The following is a 20,724-nucleotide window of genomic DNA, read 5'->3' as shown; positions in this document are numbered from 1 at the left end:
CCCCAGAGGTTCTTCAGGGCAGGAGTCCTCTTGGGCCCCCCCAGGGAAGCCGAGGAGGGCTGTGATCCCTTCCCACCCTACATCCGGCCGGCCGGGGAGACCTTGAGCCCTCAGGCAAAGGGCGGAGAAGCTGAGGTTTTTGGCAGGAGAGGCCCTGCCGGCAGCAGGTGGGAATGGGGCCGGAGCTCTCTTGCCTCCAAAAGCAGAGGGGGCTCCCCTTCGCCCAACAAGCTGTGGGGTTGCAGGTCATTGCAAGAGGCAGGTGTGCAATTATGCACCCAGATTCTCTTTTGCACAATAATCCCCCCTGGCATGATTGGGGGGCAAGGGGTGATGTTGTGTGTGTGTGTGTGTGCAGAGGTCCCTGGAAGTAGCAAAAAGAGGTGTCCAGGAAGCACAGGGCCCTTGGGGAGGGGGCCCCATGCCCCGGATCCTGCACAGCAAAATAATAAGCATGGTGATGGGTCCTTCATGGGCCCTCTGTGGCCTTCACAAAAGGAGCATCCACCCCCTCCCACAATGCTCTGTGTGACACTGATAAGAGGCAGCTCATTCCCCTGCGCTCCACCCGCCCCCCCCCCCAGGCCCACACATTTGGTTGCTAGTTCTGGGCAGGGCCAGGAGGGAGGCGGGGGGGGGGCACTGGGCATTCATTGTGGGCTCTGGGCATGCCTAGACCGCGGAGCTGGGGGCTCCATTCCTCCCTCTCCACCCTGGCTCTCTGGAACATGACTGGAGCCTTCCTCAAGAAACGGGCTCGTTCCTCATGACCCGCTAGATCAGACGGTGTGCCCCCACCCCACCCCACCCACCCCACCCCTTCGGACCAGGCCCTGGAGAAATGCCTTGTCAGCGGTGGGGCAGGCACGCCCGAGAGCCTGGGGGCGGTGGTCAGCCCTGGGAAGCCCTCGAGCAGGGGGGAGACCCCACCCCCACCCCCACCGGGCTGCCTGCAGCGCGACCCCCTGCCTGTCAGCCCCGCAGCCGGCCGGGGGGAGGCAGGGGAGGGTTCCGGCTCCCCGGGGAGGGGTCTGGGCTACGTCCACGGTGGTAGGCGGAAAGGGGGGCCGGACCCCCCCCCCCCGGCCTGCCGGCCCCCGCCCCGCACCCCTCCGCCTCGGATGCCGTCTCCGGCTTCTCCCTTCGCCCTCGCCCCCTCCCCACCCTCGCTCGCCCCCCGCCCACCCTTGGGCCTGCGCGCGCCTGCGCGTGCAGCTCCCCCCCCCCAAAGGGCTCCAGCGGCAAGCGCGGAAGCGCGCGGGATCCAAGAGGACGCCCCCCCCCCCCGCCTGCGCTTCAGGAGACCCCGGCCTCCCGGCCTCCCTCCCTCCCTCCCGGCGGCGGCGGCCACGGAAAGGCGCGCACTCCCCCCGGAGGTCCTCCTGATGTAGCCCGACCCAAGGTGAGCTCCGGGCGGCGCGGGTGGGGGGTCTCCCGGGGCCCTGCCGTCGCCCCCCTTGGGGCTGCCCGGGCGCCGACCTGCTCTGCAGGGTTGTGGTGCTGGGGAGTCTTCCGCCGCGGAAGGCCGAGCGCTGGGGTGCAGGAGGTGCTTGGGCGCGGGGCAGGGGTGAGCTCCCCCCCACTCCCACGACCTCCGTCTGCGGTCTGGGAAGGAGTCGCCCAGGGGGGAAGAGCCCCCCCCCTGGGACCCTTGCAAAGAGGGAGGGAGGAAGGGAGGAGGAAGGGAGGGAGAGAAGGACGCTTCCCGCGGAGGGGGTGGTGGCGGAGGAGGGGGCCCGGACCAAGGCTGCCCCAAGGAGGCAACCCCCCCCCCCCGTCGCTTGTCCCGGCAAGATCCCCGCCCCGCTGCCCGAAACGCTTCTTGACACAGCCGCAGTGAATTTCCGCGCAGGGGTCGTCTCCAGCAGCCGCCGGGAGATCCCGACGGGACCCTTGAGATGCGCGGGGCGGGGGGGCGGGGGGTGGGGTGTCCCTCGGGAGCCAGAGTCCCTGTGCATATTTGTGTCTGTGTGTGCGAGGGGGGGGCATTATGCAAGAGCCAGGGGGGCATGGCGGGTCTGGGGCCCAGGAATCCCTGGCCACTGGGGGGTGGGGGAGAAGAGCCCTGGGGGGTGGGGGGGGGAAGAAGACTGGGAAAGGAGCCCCTGCCAGACCTTCTTTGGGAAACCCGACCTCTGGCTGGCCCTGAGGTGCTCCTGGACTCCAGTGGAGCAGGCAGGACCCCCCTCTGGGACTCCCCTTCTTCTGCAGGGAAGGCGGCCTGGGGAGGAACCAGAGGCGCTCCTGGGGGGACATGGCTGGGGTGAAGCCAGAGGTCAAGAGAAGCCGCTCCATTCTGCCCTGCTTCCTTCTGGTGGAGGTGAGTAGGCAGGCAGCAGGGTGGGTGTGTGTGTGTGGGGGGGGAGCAGCACCTGCTCTGACCAGCATGCCCCGTGGGCCCCTGTGGTGGTCCTGGATGGGCATTATGTCCTTGGAAGCCCCAAGCAGCCTGGCTGCCCAGAGGGTCTGCAGCAAGGACCCCCCCTCCCAATTCTGGATGGCATGTCAGGCACGGGGGGGGGGGCATTCTTTCTGGAGGAAGGGCAGTGCCTTCTTCAGAAGACGTGGCCAAACCGGGCAGAAACCCTGGGGAATTCCTTGCCACACACCATGAGGCACTTGCCCCGTCTGGCGTGTGTGTGTGTGTGTGTGTGTGTGTGTGTGTGTGTGTGTGTGTGTGTGGAGCAATTAAGAGAAACAGAGGGTGCCAAGAGAAGCCAATCCCTGACTGGGGCAGCCCCTTCATGTTGGATCTCAGAAATTAGGCAAGCCCAGCCCTGGTGCGTATTTGGATGGGAGACCCCAAGGAAGCCCCAGGCCATGCTGCAGAGTGTGTGGTGCAGGCTAGCCGGAGTTCAGCAAGACCCGGAAGCTAAGCAGAGACAGCCCTGGTGAGTCCTTGGCGTGGAAGCTGCTGAGCAAGGCCAGGGTTGCTGCACAGAGGCAGGCCAGGGCAAAGCTCATTTCTTAGCTTCACACCCCCTGCGAAGGCGCCATAAAGGGGCTAGCAGGAAAAGGAGAGAGAGAGAAGCCAGAACATGTTTATTACGACAGAATAAAACTGGGGGGTGTGCGTGTGTGTCATGGTTGGATTTTTAAAGGGGGGGGGCAGAACAGGATACAGAGGCAAGCTACACAAACAGCATGTGGACTGCAGCAAGTTCCCCAGAGCATGTGCAGAGTGGTTTTTTTTTTTAATCTTGTGCCACAAACTGTTGCCTCTGCTGCTGTTCTGAGTCTGCTTTCAAAAAACAGCACCGGCTCAACCAAGGGGAATTAATGAAGTGTCTTTAAAAAAAAAAAGAGTTTTATTTGATTTTCTAGTTAATTACAGAATGGAACAAGCAAGATATAAAATTCACATTTACAACCATGTTAAGATTTTGTCTCAATGTCTTTGGAATTCCTCAGCTGGCCGGTGGTTTCCAGTGGCTGTTAGTTTAGCCCTCCCAGCCAGTTCCCTGATCTCTCTGTGGCGCCCCCTGTCTTTGCTCCCATCCGGCATCAGTGGTAGGTCTTCCCACTGTGGTGGCATGAAAGAGAATTCCGCACTGTCCTTGGATGCACCTGTTGGCAAAATACTTGATATAACATATATTTCGATTCAAATGCAAATTGACAGTTCAGCATAATTTGTAATTTAGTATGTACTTTTATCCAATTTTTTTAACCATCTTACAATTCCACCAGATATGATAAAAGGGTCCCATTGTTTCCTTGCATTTCCAACATTTGCCATCTGTTTCATTAGACATTTTGCATAACACTTCAGGAGTCAGATACCATCTATAAAAGACTTTATACCAATTTACTGGTGAGGCCTTTGTTCTTTGTAACTTTGTTCTGCACCAAGCTCTTCTCACTCTTCCATTGGCATCGATTCCCCAGAATTCTGCATCCACTTTATCATGCAATTTTTCACTTGTTCTGTCTCATTTTTGTAAATATGTAAAAGTCTGTAGATTCTACCCAGAGGATGTGGTTTGTCCTGCATAATCATCTTTTTGAAATCAGCCTGTTCTCTTAAGCTTTGCTTTGAGTCTTTTAGCTCTTCTTTCAGCATCGATGTCCGCTGCCTACAGACAAACCAATTGGTTGTTTTGGCCTCCTGTTGCAATTGCTGCCAACTTCCCATGGGAAGTTAACAAATGAAGCGTCTGATTGCTGTTTTTCTCAAACATTAAAAGTTATGGCTTAATCCTGCTTAGCAGAAGGACCCCTAGAAGTCCACTGAGGCTGGGGACAGCAGGCTACAAACCCAGCGGGTTCTTCCCTTCTGGAGGAAAAAGACCAACCAAGTTTTGAAAATTCTTCACAACATGCTTATAGACGCACAAACATGGATCTTTTGGCCACAGCAGATCCTTAAGAGAAAGTTTTCAGGGCCACTGTAAGTGCATGCTGCCCCATTAAACCAAATATACCCAGTTTCTTTTGGCAGCTCCATCTCCCACAAAAGGCATCACTAACCACATAGGATAGCTATTCGGTCACTTTGTGAGATGCTCAATGAGTTCCTATAAGTCATCATAAAGGAATAAAACAAATGGGCATTTTAATGCTATTTTACTGCCATTGTGCCTTTGTTGTGGCTTCTACACATGGTTGTGTTTTATTATCTTGTGCAAGCAAGTCACTGGAGAGGCTGCATGATTTTTTTTCCCCCAAAAAAGGTAGATAACCTTTCCAGCCCTCTGTCAAAGTCTCCTGGGGAGCAGGGCAGAATCCTAGAATCCCAGAGTGGGAAGGGGCCATCCAGGCCATCTAGTCCCACCCCATGGTCTGTGCAGGATCAGCCTCCAGCATCCAAGAGGATACTGCAGCATTAACAAGCACCCTCTGGGTACGATCTGTCAACCAGTTCTCGATCCACCTGACAGAATTAGGATCCATACCACATTTTACCAACTTCTCAACAAGAATATCCTGTGGAACCTTATCAAAAGCTTTACTGAAATCCAGATAAATTATGCCCATGGCATTCCCCTGATCCAGCAAGGGAGTCACTTTATCGAAGAAAGAGATAAGGTTGGTCTGACATGACCTGTTCTTGCAAAACCCACGCTGAGCCTTAGAAATCTCAGTTCTAGCTGGTTGACCGAGTATTTGATTATCCCAAAATTTTGCCAACTACAGATGTCAAGCTGACGGGTCGGTAGTTACCTGAATCCTCCTTTTTCCCTTTCTTGAAGTTGGGGACAACATTTGCCCGCCTCCAATTGTCTGGCACCTCACCTGTTCTCCAAGAAGTGTCAAAAATAATGGACAGAGGTTCAGAGATGACAGCTGCAAGTTCTTTTAGTACCCTTGGATGCAGTTCATCTGGCCCAGAAGACTATGTTTCATTTAAAGAAACTAGGTGTTTCATTTAAAGAAACCAGAGCCCCTGGTACCCCTCTCTACTTTCTGGGAAATGAAGCTGTCAGCAAGATGGAGTTTGCATTTTTAGCAGAGTTGGTCCTCCAACAGATATCTGGGTAATTGAAGTCACCCATGACCACTGTTTTCTCCCTTTTTGAAAAATGTTATCTAGTCCAACCCCCTGCAAAATGCAGGACATTCACAACTACCTGCCCACCCACCCCAATTCCGTGCCCATATTATGCCTCCCTAAAGAACAGAACAACAACAAAACATAAAACCCGAATCCCTAGTGAGTCTGGCCTAAATTGCCTCCCAACCCCAAAATGGCACTTGGGAAGCGTGGACCCCATCCTTTCTGCCCACCCACTTACACTCTGCCTAAATGCACAGGATCAGTATTTCTGTGAGGCGTCTATCCAGCTTCTGCTCAGACATTTCCAGGGAAGGAGAACTCACCACCTCCCAAGGAAGCCTCTTCCACTGAGTTCAGGAACTTCTTCTGGATGTTTAGCCGAAAATTCTTTTAATTTCATCCCATTGGTTCTGGTCCGGCCCTCTGGGGCAAGAGAGAACAACTCTGCTCCATCCTCTATGTGACAGCCCTTCAAGTATCTGAAGATGGTTATGGTATTACCTCTCAGTCGTCTCCTCTCCAGGCTAAACAGACCGAGCTCCCCCAACCTTTCCTCCTACGTCTTGGTCACCAAACCCCTCACCCTCTTCGTAGCCCTCCTGTGGACACGCTCCAGTTCCTCTACATCTGTTTTCAATTGTGGTGCCCAAAACTGAACCCAGGACTCCAAGTGAGGCCGAACCAGAGCAGAGTTAAGCAGTAACATCACCTCGCACGATTTGGACAGTACACTTCTTTTGATATAGACCCAAATCCCATTTGCCTTTTTAGCCATCGAGTCACACTGCTGACTCCTGTTCAGTGTCGGGTCTACTGACCTCTAGATTAAGGTGACCAGATTGTCCCACTTTTGGAGGGACATCTGGGGGTACCTGGCAAATTGTACTTATGTTGAAATTAAGAAATATATATTGCAATACTATTTTTGCATTCCATGCGTTCTATGAAACCTTTGTTGCTCCATATAGACCAAATTTTTAATCAAGAACCCTACCGATCAATGGTGTCCCGCTTTACCAATGTTAAAATCTGGTCACCTTACTCTAGATCCCAGGAAGAGCCAAACAGGGGAATGGAGAGGGCTTCTCTCTGCTCTCTTGTGACAGTGAATTTTGTGCCCTGGGGGCTGGGGGCAGGGCATGGAAGCGCCAAGACAAAGCCTGATGTGGTCCATGATCAGGCCATGTCAGAGAAAAGAAGGGCTCCTTCCTTAATGGGTGGACCAGACTCTGATAAGGCAGTTCCAATGGGATATGAGAGAACCTCCAGAGCTGGTGAATGTTACCCAAATTGTATGCACACGTGTCTTTGAGCTTGTGGGGAAGTTCGCCCAGTTATAGCGAGAGGAGGGTAACTAGCATTCTAGGACTGTTGCCTATGTATATGAGGGTAATTCCACCCTTGGGACTCAAGGCAGACACAAATGGAACTGGTAAAACAGTACATATAAGCTTTTAAGAGAAATAACAAAAAAGACACACAAATAGCTAACACACCTACACACAGTCCTATAGAGAAAGGGAAGAAGGGTGGAAGGCTTTTCCCAAGAATGGAGAGCCAGAGGAAGCGACACGAATCAACATGGGAGATCCGGAGCTGGAAAGCACTCAGAGGGGCTGTGTGAAGCCGCAGTATATATGGGGTTTTGGGGAGGGGGTTATGTGACAAGACTCAGGTGAGCACCTGATGGGATTTCCCATAGTTCAGGATGTTGGACAATGACCTGGCAATCCAGAGATGGCTGTAGATGGGCTTAAACAAAGGTGTTAATGTGTCTGAGGAAGAGAGCCATCATGTCTCAATGGGTTTGGGGAAGAGATTACCCCTAGCAGAGGGGCCAAGACTAAGAGGTTTGCCTAGGAGCCCCTGGGAAACAGGATGGAGCCGGTCCACTCAATCAGCAATAAGATGGGGTGGGGGGGTGGGGTAAACTGGAGAGCAAGAGCTGAGCCAGGAGACACCTGGATTAGGCAAATGCGGTCATTCTGAACCTAAGGCAGAGAGCAAGATTTCTAAGATGGTGTTTAACCTGGCTTGGTCAGACTTTAGCAGTGGCATGGCTTTGGCTTAAGCCTAGACTAGGGAGGGGGTGCCCTTGGTTGTAGAAGACAGTGTAGGGTGGGGTGTTGATGGGCCAGTGATTAAAGGGCAGGAGGAAGCTGCCAGAAAGATTATTTCCCCAGGAAGAGACATTCAGGCGAAGCAATGCAGGGTCTTCCACCAGGCCTATGGTTGAGGCCGCGGGCTGAGTGGAATATCTGGTGCCCCCCCCCCTTGGTGTTAAAGGCAGCAGTATGCCAGGGGCACCTACTGGCATCGGGTTATGGCTCCCTCTCGCCACTCCCCCCTTTGGAGGTTATTATGGGGGGATGGATATGGTTGATATATGCTGCCATGTTTCTTACTCATATGTGGTCATTTTATGTCCTACTTTTAATTTTAATGATGGTTTTATTGGGGGTTTATTAATGGACTGTTGTAACCCACCATGAGCCGGTTCTGGGAATGGTGGGGAATAAAAATCTATCTAAATAATAATAATAATATTTCTGACTGTGGCTCAGAGCATTATGGGTAGGTTTGTCATGGCCTGGCCTTTCTTGCTTCTGGAGAACCAGAAATAAAGTGGAGTGTCTGAGACGCTTTCCTCTTTGCACAGCGGAGGGCATGCCTGGCGTATATCACCCTTGGGCAGTTGTCCCAGCGGAGGGCATGCCTGGCGTGGATCACCCTTGGGCAGTTGTCAGACGAAGGAGCCCCCCCCCCCGTGTGGCTCTGAGGAGACGCCTCCTTGTGCTCCAGGCTGAGAGGCCCTGAAGGGGGGGGGGATGGGTGAGGAGGCTGCCTGGGCAGGGGCTTCTCCGGCCTGCCATGAACTGGGCGTTTGCATGAAGGGCCACCTTGGGCAGCCCTTTCCTGCCTGCCTGCCCGCCTGCCCAGCCCTTTCCTGCCTTCCAGCTCGTGATCCTGTCGGGCACCGTGTTGCTGGCATACCACTTTGAGTACACGGAGACGTTTCCCATCCACCTCCAGGGCTTCTTCTGCTACGACAGTGCCTACGCTAAGCCCTACCCTGGCCCGGAGGATGCCAGCAGGGCCCCGCCGGTCCTGGTCTACTCTCTGGTCACTGCGGTGCCCACTGCCATGGTAAGAGCTCAGCGGCAGGGGTGGGGAAGGCCGTCCTGCCCTGCCCTGCCCTGCCCTGCCCTGCCCTGCCCTGCCCTGCCCTGCCCTGCCCTGCCCTGCCCTGCCCTGCCCTGCCCTGCCCTGCCCTCTGGGCTCCAGTGCCCTGCCTGTCAGGAGGGTCATTCCAGGCCCCACGCGGAGGGTCACGTGTTGCCCGGATAAGGGCCAAGGGCGCAGGGGATGGGCATGTTCGTGTTTGCATGGAGCTGCTCATTTCCCACGGAGTTGAAAGGCCTGCTGGAAGCAGAGCAGGGGTGTCCTTGGAGGGCCTCTTGAACAGCATCCATGGAGGCTCCCTGAGTCAGTGGTCTTCTGCAGGCCCCTGTCCCCGTTTCTTTCGTTCCAGTGGGGAGGGAGCTCAGCAGCGCTGAAAGGAGACCTCAGGGAGAGTCCCATTTTCTGCCCTTTCGATTAAGCACCCCCCCCCCCCGCCTCAGATGGGCCAGCAGACGGGAATCCAAGAGACCTTTCCTCAGGGGCAAGGGGCTTGTTCAGTGGCCTCACCCCCACCCCTGTCCTCCCCCAGATCCTTGTGGGTGAGCTGGCCGCCTTCTGCCTCCAGCCAGGAGCCCACCAGGAGAAAACGATCCTCTCCGGCCGCTGCTGCTACTTCAGCCCCGTTCTCCGCCGCGTCATCCGCTTCTTGGGTAAGGAGGGGGACGGTCCCCCCCCCAAGCACTCTGCTCCCGCTGGGCCTCCGCCTGCCCCGTCCAGCTTGTGAGCGCCTTCTCCCCTCCCTTTCTGCCGCAGGCGTCTACTCCTTTGGCCTCTTCACCACCACCATCTTCGCCAGCGCAGGCCAGGTGGTGACCGGGAATCAGACGCCACATTTCCTCTCCGTCTGCCGGCCCAACTACACCGCTCTGGGCTGCCGGCCGCCCCCAGGCACCCTCTACGTCACGGGCCACGGGTCCTGCACAGGGAACCCCACCCTGGTCGCTGCAGCCCGCAAGGCCTTCCCCTCCAAGGATGCCGCCCTCAGCGCCTATGCCGCGACCTACACTGTGGTACGGGGAGCGGGGAGCCCGAGAGATGGTGCCCTTCCCCCCCAAAAGGGGGCCCTCCCATGCCAAGCAGGCAGGCAGAAGCGGGGGGGGAGGGGGGTCATCTGCTCTGGGCAGGGGCGTGGCCCATCTATCCCCGGGTGGGTGGGACAGGCCACAGGAGAAGAGCCCCCCCCCCAAGGCTGCTGCGGCAGGATCATGGGCTAGAACTGACCGATGGAGATGGGCGGCCCTGGTGCTCTCAGGGGGCCAGCAGGAGCAAAGAGCCAGAGTCCATCAGGACCCAGAAGATTGAGCCACATTTGGGGCAGGGGAGCAGCCTGTGAGGGTCCCAGCGCTCAGCCAGAGACCTTCAAGCCACTGGTGGGCAGGGGGGCAGGGGGGGTCCTTGGAGCGCTGGGGCCCTGCCACTCTCTCTGCCTGGGCTCCTTGGGGGAAGGGGTTGTGGGCTCTGGATTGGGATACCCTTGGAGATTTGGCAGTGGCATAGGGGCGTGGGGGAGGGGCCTCAGCAGGTGTAAGGCCCAGGAGCCCCCCTGCACTCCCTCCAGGGGAGCTCTGTGGCCTGGAGAGGAGCTGGGATTCTGGGAGCCCCAACCAGCCTGCCTGCTTGGGAAGGGCCAGAGGGAGGGGGTCTCACTCCTGCCCTGCTGAGGACCCCTAATGCCCAGCCAGGAACTGGGGGTGGGGGTGGGGGGTGGCCACTGTGCTCTCTCTGTTCCTGCTGCTGATCTCCCACCCCCATCGCGGGGCCATTGGGTCCGAGCAGAGCCAGGTGGATCCTTGTGCTGCAGAATGGCTCCTCCTTCCTCCTTGGCAAGCACAGCTTGACTCCCCTCCCCCCCTCTGGCCCTTCTAGCCCCCGACCCACATGGTGGTTCCTGGACCCAGGCAGGAGTTGCCGTCAAAGAGAGGGTCCGCGCACCATTTGGGAGGGGGTGGGTGAGGGGCACCGATCCCTGTGCCAGCATGAGGAATGACGGCCATCGTGTGTGTCCCCCCCTCCCCCCCGCCCCTAGATGTACGTGACGCTGGTGCTGCAGCTGAAGGGTTCCCGTTTGGCTAAGCCCTCCCTGTGCTTGGCCCTCCTGTGTCCGGCCTTCCTCGTAGGGGTGGTGCGTGTGGCGGAGTACCGGAACCACTGGTCCGACGTGCTGGCAGGCTTCCTCACAGGTGGGGCCATTGCCGTCTTCTTGGTGAGTACCAGGGAGGGCTAGAACGCCACGTGAGCGGGCCCAGCCCTGGGAGACGCAAGACACCTCTCAGTGCAAGGGGAGGGGCAGGGAAGAGGTTGGGCAGGGCGGGGCAGGGCGAGAGGGACCCCTTTTCCCGTCCTCTTGTAGGACTTGTCCAGTGGCTCTGCGGATCTTGCCCTCTCTGCAGCCTCTTCATGCAGGGGGCCTTGGAGTCCAGCAATCTGCACGGAAGGAGGGCCTGGGCACAGTGCTGAGACGTGACTTGGCCAGAGGAAACGCAGGGCAGAGGAAGGGCAGCCCAGGGGGTGGCAGAGGGACCCTGGGAAGACGAGAGGGCGAGAGGCGGGCAATGGGAAGGAGGAGCTCACAGCCCCTCAGGACAGAAAAAAGCCTCTCCTGCCCTGGGTGACCCCCGGAAAAGTGTGTGTGTGTGGGGAGGGGTGGGGGGTCCTCCTGGGTCTACTCTGAAAGGGGTGAGGGGCAGAGCCCTGTCTAGCAGCCTTGCCAAGAGAATGGGGGGGGGGCTGCACAAGAGAGTGGAGGGTCAGGAGCAGCAGGGCTCTGCTGGGGGTGGGGGCAGGAGAGAGAGGATAGTTTCACCTGCCCCCCCCCCGCTTGTCTCCCCAGGTGACGTGTGTGGTCAACTCTTTCCAGAGGGCTCCCCCTCCAGCCCCGCCTCCCCGCCTCCCAGAGAGCCCGGCCAGTGTCCCAGGGGTGGACTTGCCCTGTGTAGACAGGGCTCTGGATAAACTGAGTGTCGCGCAGGTGAGCCTCCACCTCCCCCCCCGCCCCAGGCCACCCTGCATGCCCCCCCCCTCTGCCTCACAAAGCTCTCTCCACGGAGGAGATGGCAGGACTGACCCAAAGCCGTGATCTGTGGCGGACAGCAGGCAAATCAGTGGGGTGGGGCAAGTGGCACGAGGACAAGGTGGATCCAGACGCCCCCCCCCCCAGACGCCTCCTGGCATTCTGCTCATATTGGGGGCTGGGGGAGATAATTCTTCCAGGGATCCTGGGACCCAGAGACCCCATTGCCCCTGTGCTTTTGGAGCAAACCCCTGAGGGCTGTGGGGGGGGGGGTGGGCAATGTCTGAGTGAGAGGAAGGGGGAGGGTGGGCAAGGACTCACCTTGGGAAGCCAGTTTGGGCAGGGGGGAGGCGTGGGAGAGGGGCAGTTAGCAGATGGCCCTGGTGGGAAGGAGGCAACAGTGAAATGGGGGGAGGGTTATCAGAAAGGGGAGGCGGATCTTCCTGAAGGAGCCAAGCCAGGAGCCCCCAAATGCAGGGCAAGTCGGGGGGGGGGGTGGAGAAAGAGAGAGAGAGAGAGAGAAAAGGAATGGGAGAGATGTGAGCCCTTCTCAGCCACCCTTGTTGTGTGTGTGGGGGGGGGGCGGCGGCAAGAATGCATATGTGGCTTGCCCTCACTTGCCCCCACCCTGAATCCATGAACTGCCTCATATGTCACCTGACCCTTCTGTTCTCCCCACGTTTGCTTCTCTTCCTTCAAGTTTGGCTTTTTTCAGTATTGGCCCTCCCTGTCCTGGTTGTCATTCCACCAATTATCGCTGCACACAGCGGGGAACCCTCCCTGCTCAGGACCAGCAGATGAGGTGATCCCACGGTGTGTGTGTGTGGGGGGGGGGGGCACATTCACACATTCACAGAGTGTCCTAGAGGATCCTGACTGCCCCTGTATGCTAGTGGACAGGAAGAGATTGGGAGCTTTTTAGGCTTCCAAAGATGTCCTCATGGACAGGAATGCAATGCACAGAATCCGGTCCCTGCAGGCTTCTTGGGTTGGGGCATCAGTATGCTCTGTTGGTTGGTCAACGTGCCTGGCAGTGACATCATCTACTGAGGCTGGCTTGAATCCTCGGGGAGGGGGGGTATTCATCAGACAGCAGAGCACCATTTTCTCCCCACCAGCTGCAAACCAAAGTCCCCCCTGGAATCCTGCTGCTGGTGCCTCTGGGGCTGTCCTGCGTGGGGGCATGTCCCACTGACCCCAAGGCCATCCTTCCCCATCCAACTCCAGCTGTCCTTTACACTGAATCCGCCTCAGTCTGGTGCTCAAATACAGAGGGCCAGGGCCTGCCCCGATTGTGCCTGGAGGTCAGTACTTTTGAGGCTGGCATCAGGGACAGGGTGGGCATTTGGAGCAAGTGCCGTTTGTGGCTTGGATGCACATCTCTTTGTCTCGGATTCCCTGCGTGTTAGGATGGGGCTGTTGCAGAGAATGTTTGAGAGAGAGAGAGAGAGAGAGAGAGAGAGAGAGAGAGAGAGAGAGAGAGGTCCCCGCTGTTGGGGTAACGCTCACCGATCTGTCTCTCTTGAGTTCCCAGGCCTTCAGAGGCCTTGACTTGGGTGGTTGTGGAAGCTCAGGTGAGCAACAGGCAGCCCAAAGACACCTGCAGGGAGCTCCTTGGTCAACACACAGGGATCCCTCACGCCTTGGCCCTCAGCCCTCCCACCTTGGCACTGGCCCCAGGACAGCCTGAGGTCTCCTGCCGACAGCTGAAGAACTGCTGTTTCCCCCCCCCCTCTCCAACACTCCCTCCATGCTTTTGTTTTTACGCACAAACACCTGTATTCTCCAGAATCCACCCCTTTCTTTCTCTTTCTGCTGGTAAAACTGGCTCGGGCTTATATATTCCCTTGGGGTGTTTTGTCTTGTGCCTTCTTAAAATGTGTGCATGCTTCTGAAGCCTGCCAAGCCCAGGGCAGGGAGGGCATGGATCACGCCAGGGCCCTCTGGGCTGGCTCCCTGGTCTCTTGGGGAGACCCCCCCCCCGTGGGTCATGGCTTCCCCTTCCCTCCCCCCACATTGTCCCTGGGCTGCCTCTGCTCACTCTGGGGGCAGGGGGGGGGCTTCCCAGGCTGCCCCTCCTTCCTGCCCCCCTTTCCCCACACACACTGGGAGGCCTCTTCTGATTACCATTGGAAGGTAGTTCCCCTCCTGCTCTTCTTTTCGAAATTTAAAAATGGGGTACCTTAGGCTTATCCCAGGAATGTCCCACTGGGGGCTCTTTGGGCACCTGTCCCCCTCCCCCCACACCTCCCCTTCTGCACTAGCAGAGCCCTGGCCGGGAGGAACGACTGACCGAAGGGAAACCCCCCCCCGCCCCTGGCTGGCTGGTTAGGCTGGAATGGTGACCCCCACCCCACCCCCCATGGAGGGATGGAGTTCCCAGCAGCTTCATCTGTTCTACACTGCCCCTCCCTCCCCCCATAGTGTGACTGGGTGAACCTTCTGCCATCTCCTGCCCTACTGTCCTGGAAATTCTCCCCAGGATCACCCCCCGCCCCCCCCCGCTCTGCGCCTTGGCCCCTTCCCCCCTTCCCCCCTTCCGTCGTAATAGTCAAGTGTGGCTAACAGTGTCCCTGTGTGTCATTTCTCATCCGCCCCACCCCCTCTCCTGCCCCGTACTGCTTTCCGTGGGGTGGGGTGGGGGCCCAGCAGGTGAGGGACCACCCAGAAGAGCAGGAGTCCCCCCAGGAGTTTTCCACGCTCCTCTCCCAAGACTTGGAAAGGCAGCTGGCCCGTTCCCTCCGCCTGGCAGCGCCCAGCACCACCGCGCTGGCCCACCCCTATGAGTAAGTGCCTGTTCCGGGGGTGGGGGGCTGCTTCCAGGGGGAGATGGCACGGGCGGGAGGGGCTGTGGAAGGGGTGCTGGAGTGGAATCAGGGGGGGTGCATGGATGCACACTGCAGGGGCAGGCTGGGGGCTAAATCTTCAGGGAAAGCGGGCTACTCATTGCCAGACCCAATGGGTGTCCCCCCCAGGTCTCCCCCAAAGGCAAGCAGGAGAGAGGCAGCCCCGTCCAGGGGCCTGGGTGGTCTTCAGGGCGAGTAGGCTGGTGAGAGGGGACCTGGGGGTCCCCCTCCTCCTCCCTCGGGGATCCAGGAAGCCACAAATGCTGGTTCCAGCTCTGTCTTTTGGGAGGAGTCTGAGTGGGAGGGGGCAGAAAGCGTCCTTGGAGGGGGGTTGTGGCTGCAGATGGCCAGGCATGGGGCCACATTTAGGGACCTGAAGTCCTTGCTCAACTGCAAGGGGGGCCAGAAGAGAAACGCGGGTTTTCCAGGCTGGCCCCCAAGGCCTTTTGAACGGCTGCTCCTAACGGTGGCCAACCGTGGCTTCTGACCAGGGCTGAGCCTCGTGACCAGCGTGGGCATAGCTGGGTGCAGAAAAGACTCTGCCCGGGGCCCAGGGGCCCTGCAGGAGAATCCGGGGTGTTTCCCCCACACCTCCCTTGTGCAGCAGGAGGCCTGGCCATGCGGAGGCAAAGGACACCAGCACAGAGGGGGGGGGGTGCGCAGGTCTTGGGGAGGGAGCCTCTCTGAAGGATCCCTGCTTTGCTGCCTTCTCCCCCAGCTGTTCTCCTTTCAGGGGTCTGAACAGAGATTCCCCGAAATGTTGAGCCTGCAGGCACCTTGGGAATTCTGGCCCAGAGTGGCAAGGGCGGCCACAACACTGGCTTCTGCAGGCAGTGGGGCCTCCCACAACCGGGCAGTGCATGGGGCGAGGGACCCTTAACCCTGAAGGCAGGATCTGTGCTCAGCACAAAGCCTTTGGGTGTGAAGGGCGGGCCCCACAGGATGCTCTTGCAGCCCAGAGCTGGCTGAGTGCTAGCCTTGCAGGGAAGAAGGCCAGCAGCTAACCAAGTAAACTTCCTTCCCAACTGTTGGGCCAAAGTCCCCCTTCCAAGGAAACCGTCCCGGGCGTACCTGGGCTCGGGCATTTCACCTGCTTGCTGGCTGAGGAGGCCTCCTCCTTGGCCTGATGCTGTCGGAGCCCCCTTGCCACCCTCACGGGGAATTCTGCTTTGGCAGCCACGGGGCATTCTGGAGGCTCCTGCGGGGGCATTCGGGCCAGGAAATGAGAGAACGAAGGCTGAGGAAACGGTACCCCAAGGGCTGCTGCAGGAGGTCGCTGTAGCCCCTTGTTCCGCCTGGGCCTGTGCTGCCCCCTGGGCCCAGCCAGGCGGGTGAGCAGAGGGCAGTCTGCAGAGAAGGGCTGGCTGCCCCCCAAAAGCCCTTCCTGCCCCAGCAGCAGCAGCAGCAGCAGCAGGTCTTGCCCCAGAGAGGCAGTCCTCGTGAGGGCGTCTTCCCAGGAATGCCGGTCACAACGGCCTGCGAGCAGGTCTGGGCCTAGGAGGAGCGTTCTGTGTCTGGATTATTCCGGATTCTCCTGGCCAGAGTCGGGGACCAGAGCGCAGTCCAGCAGCCACGCAGAGGGGCCAAGCAGTGCCCTGGGGCCCCACTCCCTGGCCCAGTATTGCTGCAGTATTCATTCTTCACCCAACCCCTCTGCTGCGTGGCAAGGTCTGCCCTCGTTTTCTTCCAGGGCGGCAGTCTTCAGTTCTCACCGTCTATTGAAACAGCTCGTCCATCCACATGTCACAAACTATCAAGACGTCCAGAGATTCGCACGGGGCCCCTGTGCTCGTGGGGCCCCTGGGCAGCTGCCAGCCCTGACAAAAACACTGTTGCCCCCCAAAGGTCAGCAGCCCTGGAGGTGTGCTCTGTGACCCATTGGTGAGACCCCCATGTGCACAGCGGTGGCCTTCCTTGGTGGGCCAAAGAGGCAGCGGAACTGGGCAGGTAGAAGGGCCCTTCTCTCCGCAGGCCACGACCAAGACCAGCGTCAGGCTCTGAGGAGGCCCTGCAACTCGGACAGAGGAGGGCCCCGGGCATCAGGGCTGTTGGAGTGGAAGGCCGTTTTCGCTTAGGATGTCGCTGGGCCAAAGAAATACCTATGTGTGCATAGCCCTGCACAATTCCTCCCGCCTTTTGAATCCAGAGCTAATTTGAATCCAGACAGCCAGCTTGGTGTAGTGCTGAGGAGCCTGACTTGCAATCTGGCACCTGGGGTGTGATTCTTGCTCCTCCTCCACGTGCAGCCTGCTGGGTGACCCTGGGCTCACCACAGCCCTGATAAAGCTGTTCTCACTGAGCAGGAATCTCAGGGCTCTCTCAGCCTCACCCACCTCACAGGGTGTCTGTTGTGGGGAAAGGAAAGGGAAGGCGACTGGAAGCTGCTTTGAGCCTCCTTCGGGTAAGAAAAGCGGCATATAAAGACCAGCTTCTTCTCTCTCAGCCCCACCTCCCTCACAGGGTGTCTGTTGAGGGGAGAGGAAGGGAAGGCGACTGGAAGCCGCTTTGAGACTCCTTTGGGTAGAGAAAAGCGGCATCTAAGAACCAACTCTTCTTCAGTAATCTCAGGGCTCTCTCAGCGTCCCCTCCCTCACAGGGTGTCTGTTGTGGGGAGAGGAAAGGGAAGCCGTTTTGAGACTCCTTTGGGTAGAGAAAAGTGGCATCTAAGAACCAACTCTTCTTCTAATCCTCTTTCCCCTTTTCTGCCCCCTCCCCCTCTTTCTTGCAGGATCGCAGAGCTGTGTCTCCAGGGGTCCCCTGACCCACAGCTGTGTCTCTTCCCCATGCCCACCCCTGATGTCCTGATCCCCTCCCGGTCGGTCACCAGCGAGGTCTGAACCCCCCCCCCAGACACCCTGGTGCCCTTGCAGTGGGACATGGTGCACAGGCGGGTGTATGTGTAGGGCAGGGTTAGACTCCCCATATGCTCTCCACCGGCCCTCTTTTCTGAGCCCCCATCTCCTGATCTCCTCTTGTATGCAGCAGAAGTTTGGGGACATGAAGGGAACTTGCGGGGGTGGGGGGAGGGATGATGGAAGTGGGCCAGCTTTTGGAGGGGGGACGTTCTTGGGTGGGGGAGGGGGGTCAGCTGCATGAGTAGGATCTATCCTACAGACCCCTGGAAATGTTGAGCAGGACTTCTCTCTCTCCTCTGGCCCTGGCCTCCCTGAGGCCACTGGGCCTAGTTCAGGCAAGCCCCCCGCCCCATGGCTGGAGGGTCCTTCCAAGGCCCAGGAGGTGCTGCTGAACCTGAAGGGGGGGAAGGCTTGAGGCAGCTTTGGGGACAGATCAGGGCAGGAGGAGTTTGGGGGGAGGGACCAAAGATGGCACAATGGAAAGTTGACCAACCGGGCCATGGGGCTGAAGTCCGGAGCTTCCCTCCGGGGGGGCATGGCTCTTGACTGGGAGAGTGCCACGAGGGGCCTTTGTGGCCACAGGGCCACCAGGTGGAACAGGCTCTGAGTTCTGACCTCAACTGTGCCCCTGTCAGGAGGAGTGTGGGTGACAGCCCCAGAGGGCAGGGGCCAAAGCTCTGCCCTGGCGTGTGGGGTGCTGGGAGGAAGCCTTCCCCCTGGAAAAGGTAGCTCTAGGCTGGACATGGGAGGGCACGGGCAGCCCTAGCAGAGGGTGGGGCTGCACTCAGGGGCCCTGCAGCAGAAACCTGAGCGAGTACAAGAGCTTTTGGTGTCCTCTGGCTGTGGCTGACCAGTTGGCAGCTGGGGGGGGGCTGGTGGCTCAGGCCTGGTGTGGAGTGGGTGCCTTTCCCAGCATGGACGTCCCGAGGGCCACCTGAAAGTTGCACGTGGGGTGGCTGCCAGCTCCAGTTTGCCACAGCCAGTTTGGGAAATTGCTGGGTCTGCAGGGCTGGAAGCCAGGGGTTAAGGCTGGCAGTGTGGGGGGGGCATCAGCTGGCCCTGGAGGTCAGTCATAGCTCCGGGAAGTCTCCCCACCCCACCGATCTCCCTGCTTCCCACAGACCACCGGGGCTCATTCCTGAACTCCGCTTCCCTGGGGTGCGAAACCTACCAGCAAAGCAGAGCACGTTCACCAGGGTGGAACTTAACTAAGGGAGTAACTGTTGAGTAGAGACCTCAGTTCTGCCTGCTTGGAGGTCAAGAGGAGGTTCCTCTTCTTATCTAACCGGCTGGAGGGAGGGAGGGAGGGAGAGGCTTGGGGCATCTCTGCCCCGTGATGTTGCCGGGTAGAGGAATGGAGAAGGGGAGGGGGGAGGACTCAGGGAACAGTAAGTGACCCTCTCGGGACAGGTCGGTGAGATCAGAAGGTGAGAGGCCAGCGTCCCTGTCCATCACACGACCTCTATGGGGACGAGAGTGCCTGTGGAGTCTCAGGGCGGGAGACAGAGCTGTTTCCCAACACTCCTTGCTTGGGGACTTGCCCATGTGGACACTTCAGGGACTGGCCATTCTGCTGGCAGAGAAATCCCCCGGTGGGACCCTGCCCCAGAGGGCTGCTGGCGGCCAGGAACAAGATGGGCCAAGTTCCAGACGTTCTTCCAACACCTCAGGGACCCTCCTCTGCAAGAGTCGCAAGAGTCTGCCACCAGCTGCCCCACTGAGGGACTTTGGTGAGCTGCTCAGCATGGCTCCCTCCCGGGGCCAGGCCCCTTCTATGGCTACGGCTTCCCACCCTGATGTCTGCCAAGGATTTTAAGCAGCCCCCCTCCCCCAATTCCAGTTCCCAACCGTGGCCAGGCTCTGCTTTCCAGTGAGCCTAATTCTTGAGAGACCTCCATCTCCTCCGGCCTTGCCCCGCCCAGTCCCAGCTGCCCCTCTGCCCTCTCTTCTTGTCCCCAGTGATCCTCTCTCCCCCTCCTCAAACACGGACCAAGGAGGGAAGCAGCATGACTCCCCCCAGGCGAGAGACCCTGGAGACCCCTAGGCCACCATCACCAGCACTGGCAGCCCCCAGAGGCCAGCACAGCACAAGACACGCCTGGGAGAGTCATGGGACACCTCGGGCCTTGCCGCTGGGGGCAGGCGGACCTCTGGGCTGCTGCCGCCACCCCTGGCCCCAGCCAGCCAGCCAGCCAGCCAGCCAGACCTGCCCGCCTCTCTTGACACTGGTTTCAATAAAGTTGTGCTTGAATGCCTTTTGCGACTGAGACGAGCCGTTCCTTTGTGGAGTCAAACGGAAGAGGAAAAGACGACGGGACAGTCATGGCCAGGGATCCGAGCTGATGGCACATCAAGAAAGAGAAAAAGCCAACCAAGCAAAGTGAAGAATCTTGCTGCACACTGCAGCAAGAAGATGCGCCAAGGTTAATCCGGCCAACACTTTCCGCTGCTCCTTAAGCACGAGGCCAAGACCCAGCCCAAATCCTGGCTCACTCCACAGTGGGGGGGGGGGGCAGATGTCCTCCGCTCCCCAGCTGTCAAAGGAAAACACCAACTGGACGTCTTGTCTGAAGGCCCAAGACTGGTCAAGGGTCCTCCTGAGTGCGGGGGAGGGGGGGGTGTTACATTTCCAAATGCCTAGGTAGAAGTTTCACATGGGGAAAGTGGGGAAGAATAAAACTGAAGGTGGCTGTTTCCATGAAGCTCCAGCCCTGCTCTCCTGCAAGGGCAGACAGCTCCTCCTGCAATCGGCTACCACTCAAGTCCCTGGAAAGTCAGGCCAGCTTCTTCCATCCTGAGTAGCCTTCCGCGGAAGCGAGTGGCCATGATCCTTGGCCATGCTAAGGCCACCCCAACCAGGAGGAGGCTACTGGCCAGTTGAGGTGGGAAGGAAAGGACAGCTGAAGTCCAGGGGGGGGGAGGGGATGCGGGCGCCCATCTAAGCCGAGGGAGGGCCAGGGCAGGTAGCCCCTCCCCATGGGGCCTGAAGAGTTGAGATCCTTGTGGTCTGTTTGAATTCAGCCACAGCTAGGGGGCCCTGGGTGGGGGGGGTGGAGAGCACATGGTGCCCCCCAGCTCCATCAGGCACTAGGGCCATCAGCTCCTCAGATGAAGGCACTTCGCCCAAAGTGGCACACGAAGTCCTCCAGCCAGGCTCCAACTGTGGGTGGGCCGGGACCCAGAGAACTCCCCTCGGAGGACCTGGAGGGGCTCCACCGGTCAGCTTAGCTTTAGACATGGTGGGTTCCTGTGGGAAGGCCTCGTCTTCCTGAGGCTGGACTGGAGGGACCCTCCCTGGCCTGACCCAGCAGGGCTCTTCTGAGGGTCTTCTCA

The 20,724-nt window shown here is 58.8% G+C and overlaps 1 protein-coding gene across 5 annotated transcripts; it reads left to right on the top strand.

The window, feature by feature from the left end:
- Positions 1-1,268: 1,268 nt before the first annotated feature.
- Positions 1,269-19,647, top strand: PLPPR2 (phospholipid phosphatase related 2). 5 transcript variants are annotated; one of them, XM_077329959.1, is made up of 10 exons: positions 1,269-1,402; positions 2,212-2,320; positions 8,456-8,644; positions 9,210-9,330; positions 9,434-9,690; positions 10,707-10,883; positions 11,511-11,648; positions 14,343-14,476; positions 16,227-16,381; positions 17,265-19,647. In XM_077329959.1, the coding sequence occupies exons 2-10, from the start codon at positions 2,255-2,257 to the stop codon at positions 17,339-17,341; spliced, it is 1,314 nt and encodes a 437-aa protein (XP_077186074.1). In that variant the 5' UTR covers positions 1,269-1,402; positions 2,212-2,254; the 3' UTR covers positions 17,342-19,647. The 5 variants fall into 5 exon arrangements, with proteins under 5 accessions (XP_077186074.1, XP_077186072.1, XP_077186076.1 ...); XM_077329957.1 differs by having other exon boundaries at positions 14,340-14,476; XM_077329961.1 differs by lacking the exon at positions 16,227-16,381.
- The last annotated feature ends 1,077 nt before the right edge of the window (positions 19,648-20,724 follow it).

The sequence above is a fragment of the Paroedura picta genome, chromosome 3 (genome assembly GCF_049243985.1).
Source record: "Paroedura picta isolate Pp20150507F chromosome 3, Ppicta_v3.0, whole genome shotgun sequence".
In the NCBI taxonomy this organism is placed as follows: domain Eukaryota; kingdom Metazoa; phylum Chordata; class Lepidosauria; order Squamata; family Gekkonidae; genus Paroedura; species Paroedura picta.
The sequence above is the reverse complement of the archived record's forward strand: the minus strand, read 5'-3'. Positions and strand labels throughout refer to the sequence as shown.

What these genes read in the sequence shown, in the direction of transcription:
- PLPPR2 (XM_077329957.1), top strand. Translation starts at nt 2,255, where the DNA reads ATGGCTGGGGTGAAGCCAGAGGTCAAGAGAAGCCGCTCCATTCTGCCC. An exon ending in ATGCCGCGACCTACACTGTG is followed by an intron (nt 9,691 to 10,706) that starts GTACGGGGAGCG and finishes CCCCGCCCCTAG; the next exon opens with ATGTACGTGACGCTGGTGCT. An exon ending in AACACTGTTGCCCCCCAAAG is followed by an intron (nt 16,382 to 17,264) that starts GTCAGCAGCCCT and finishes TCTTTCTTGCAG; the next exon opens with GATCGCAGAGCTGTGTCTCC.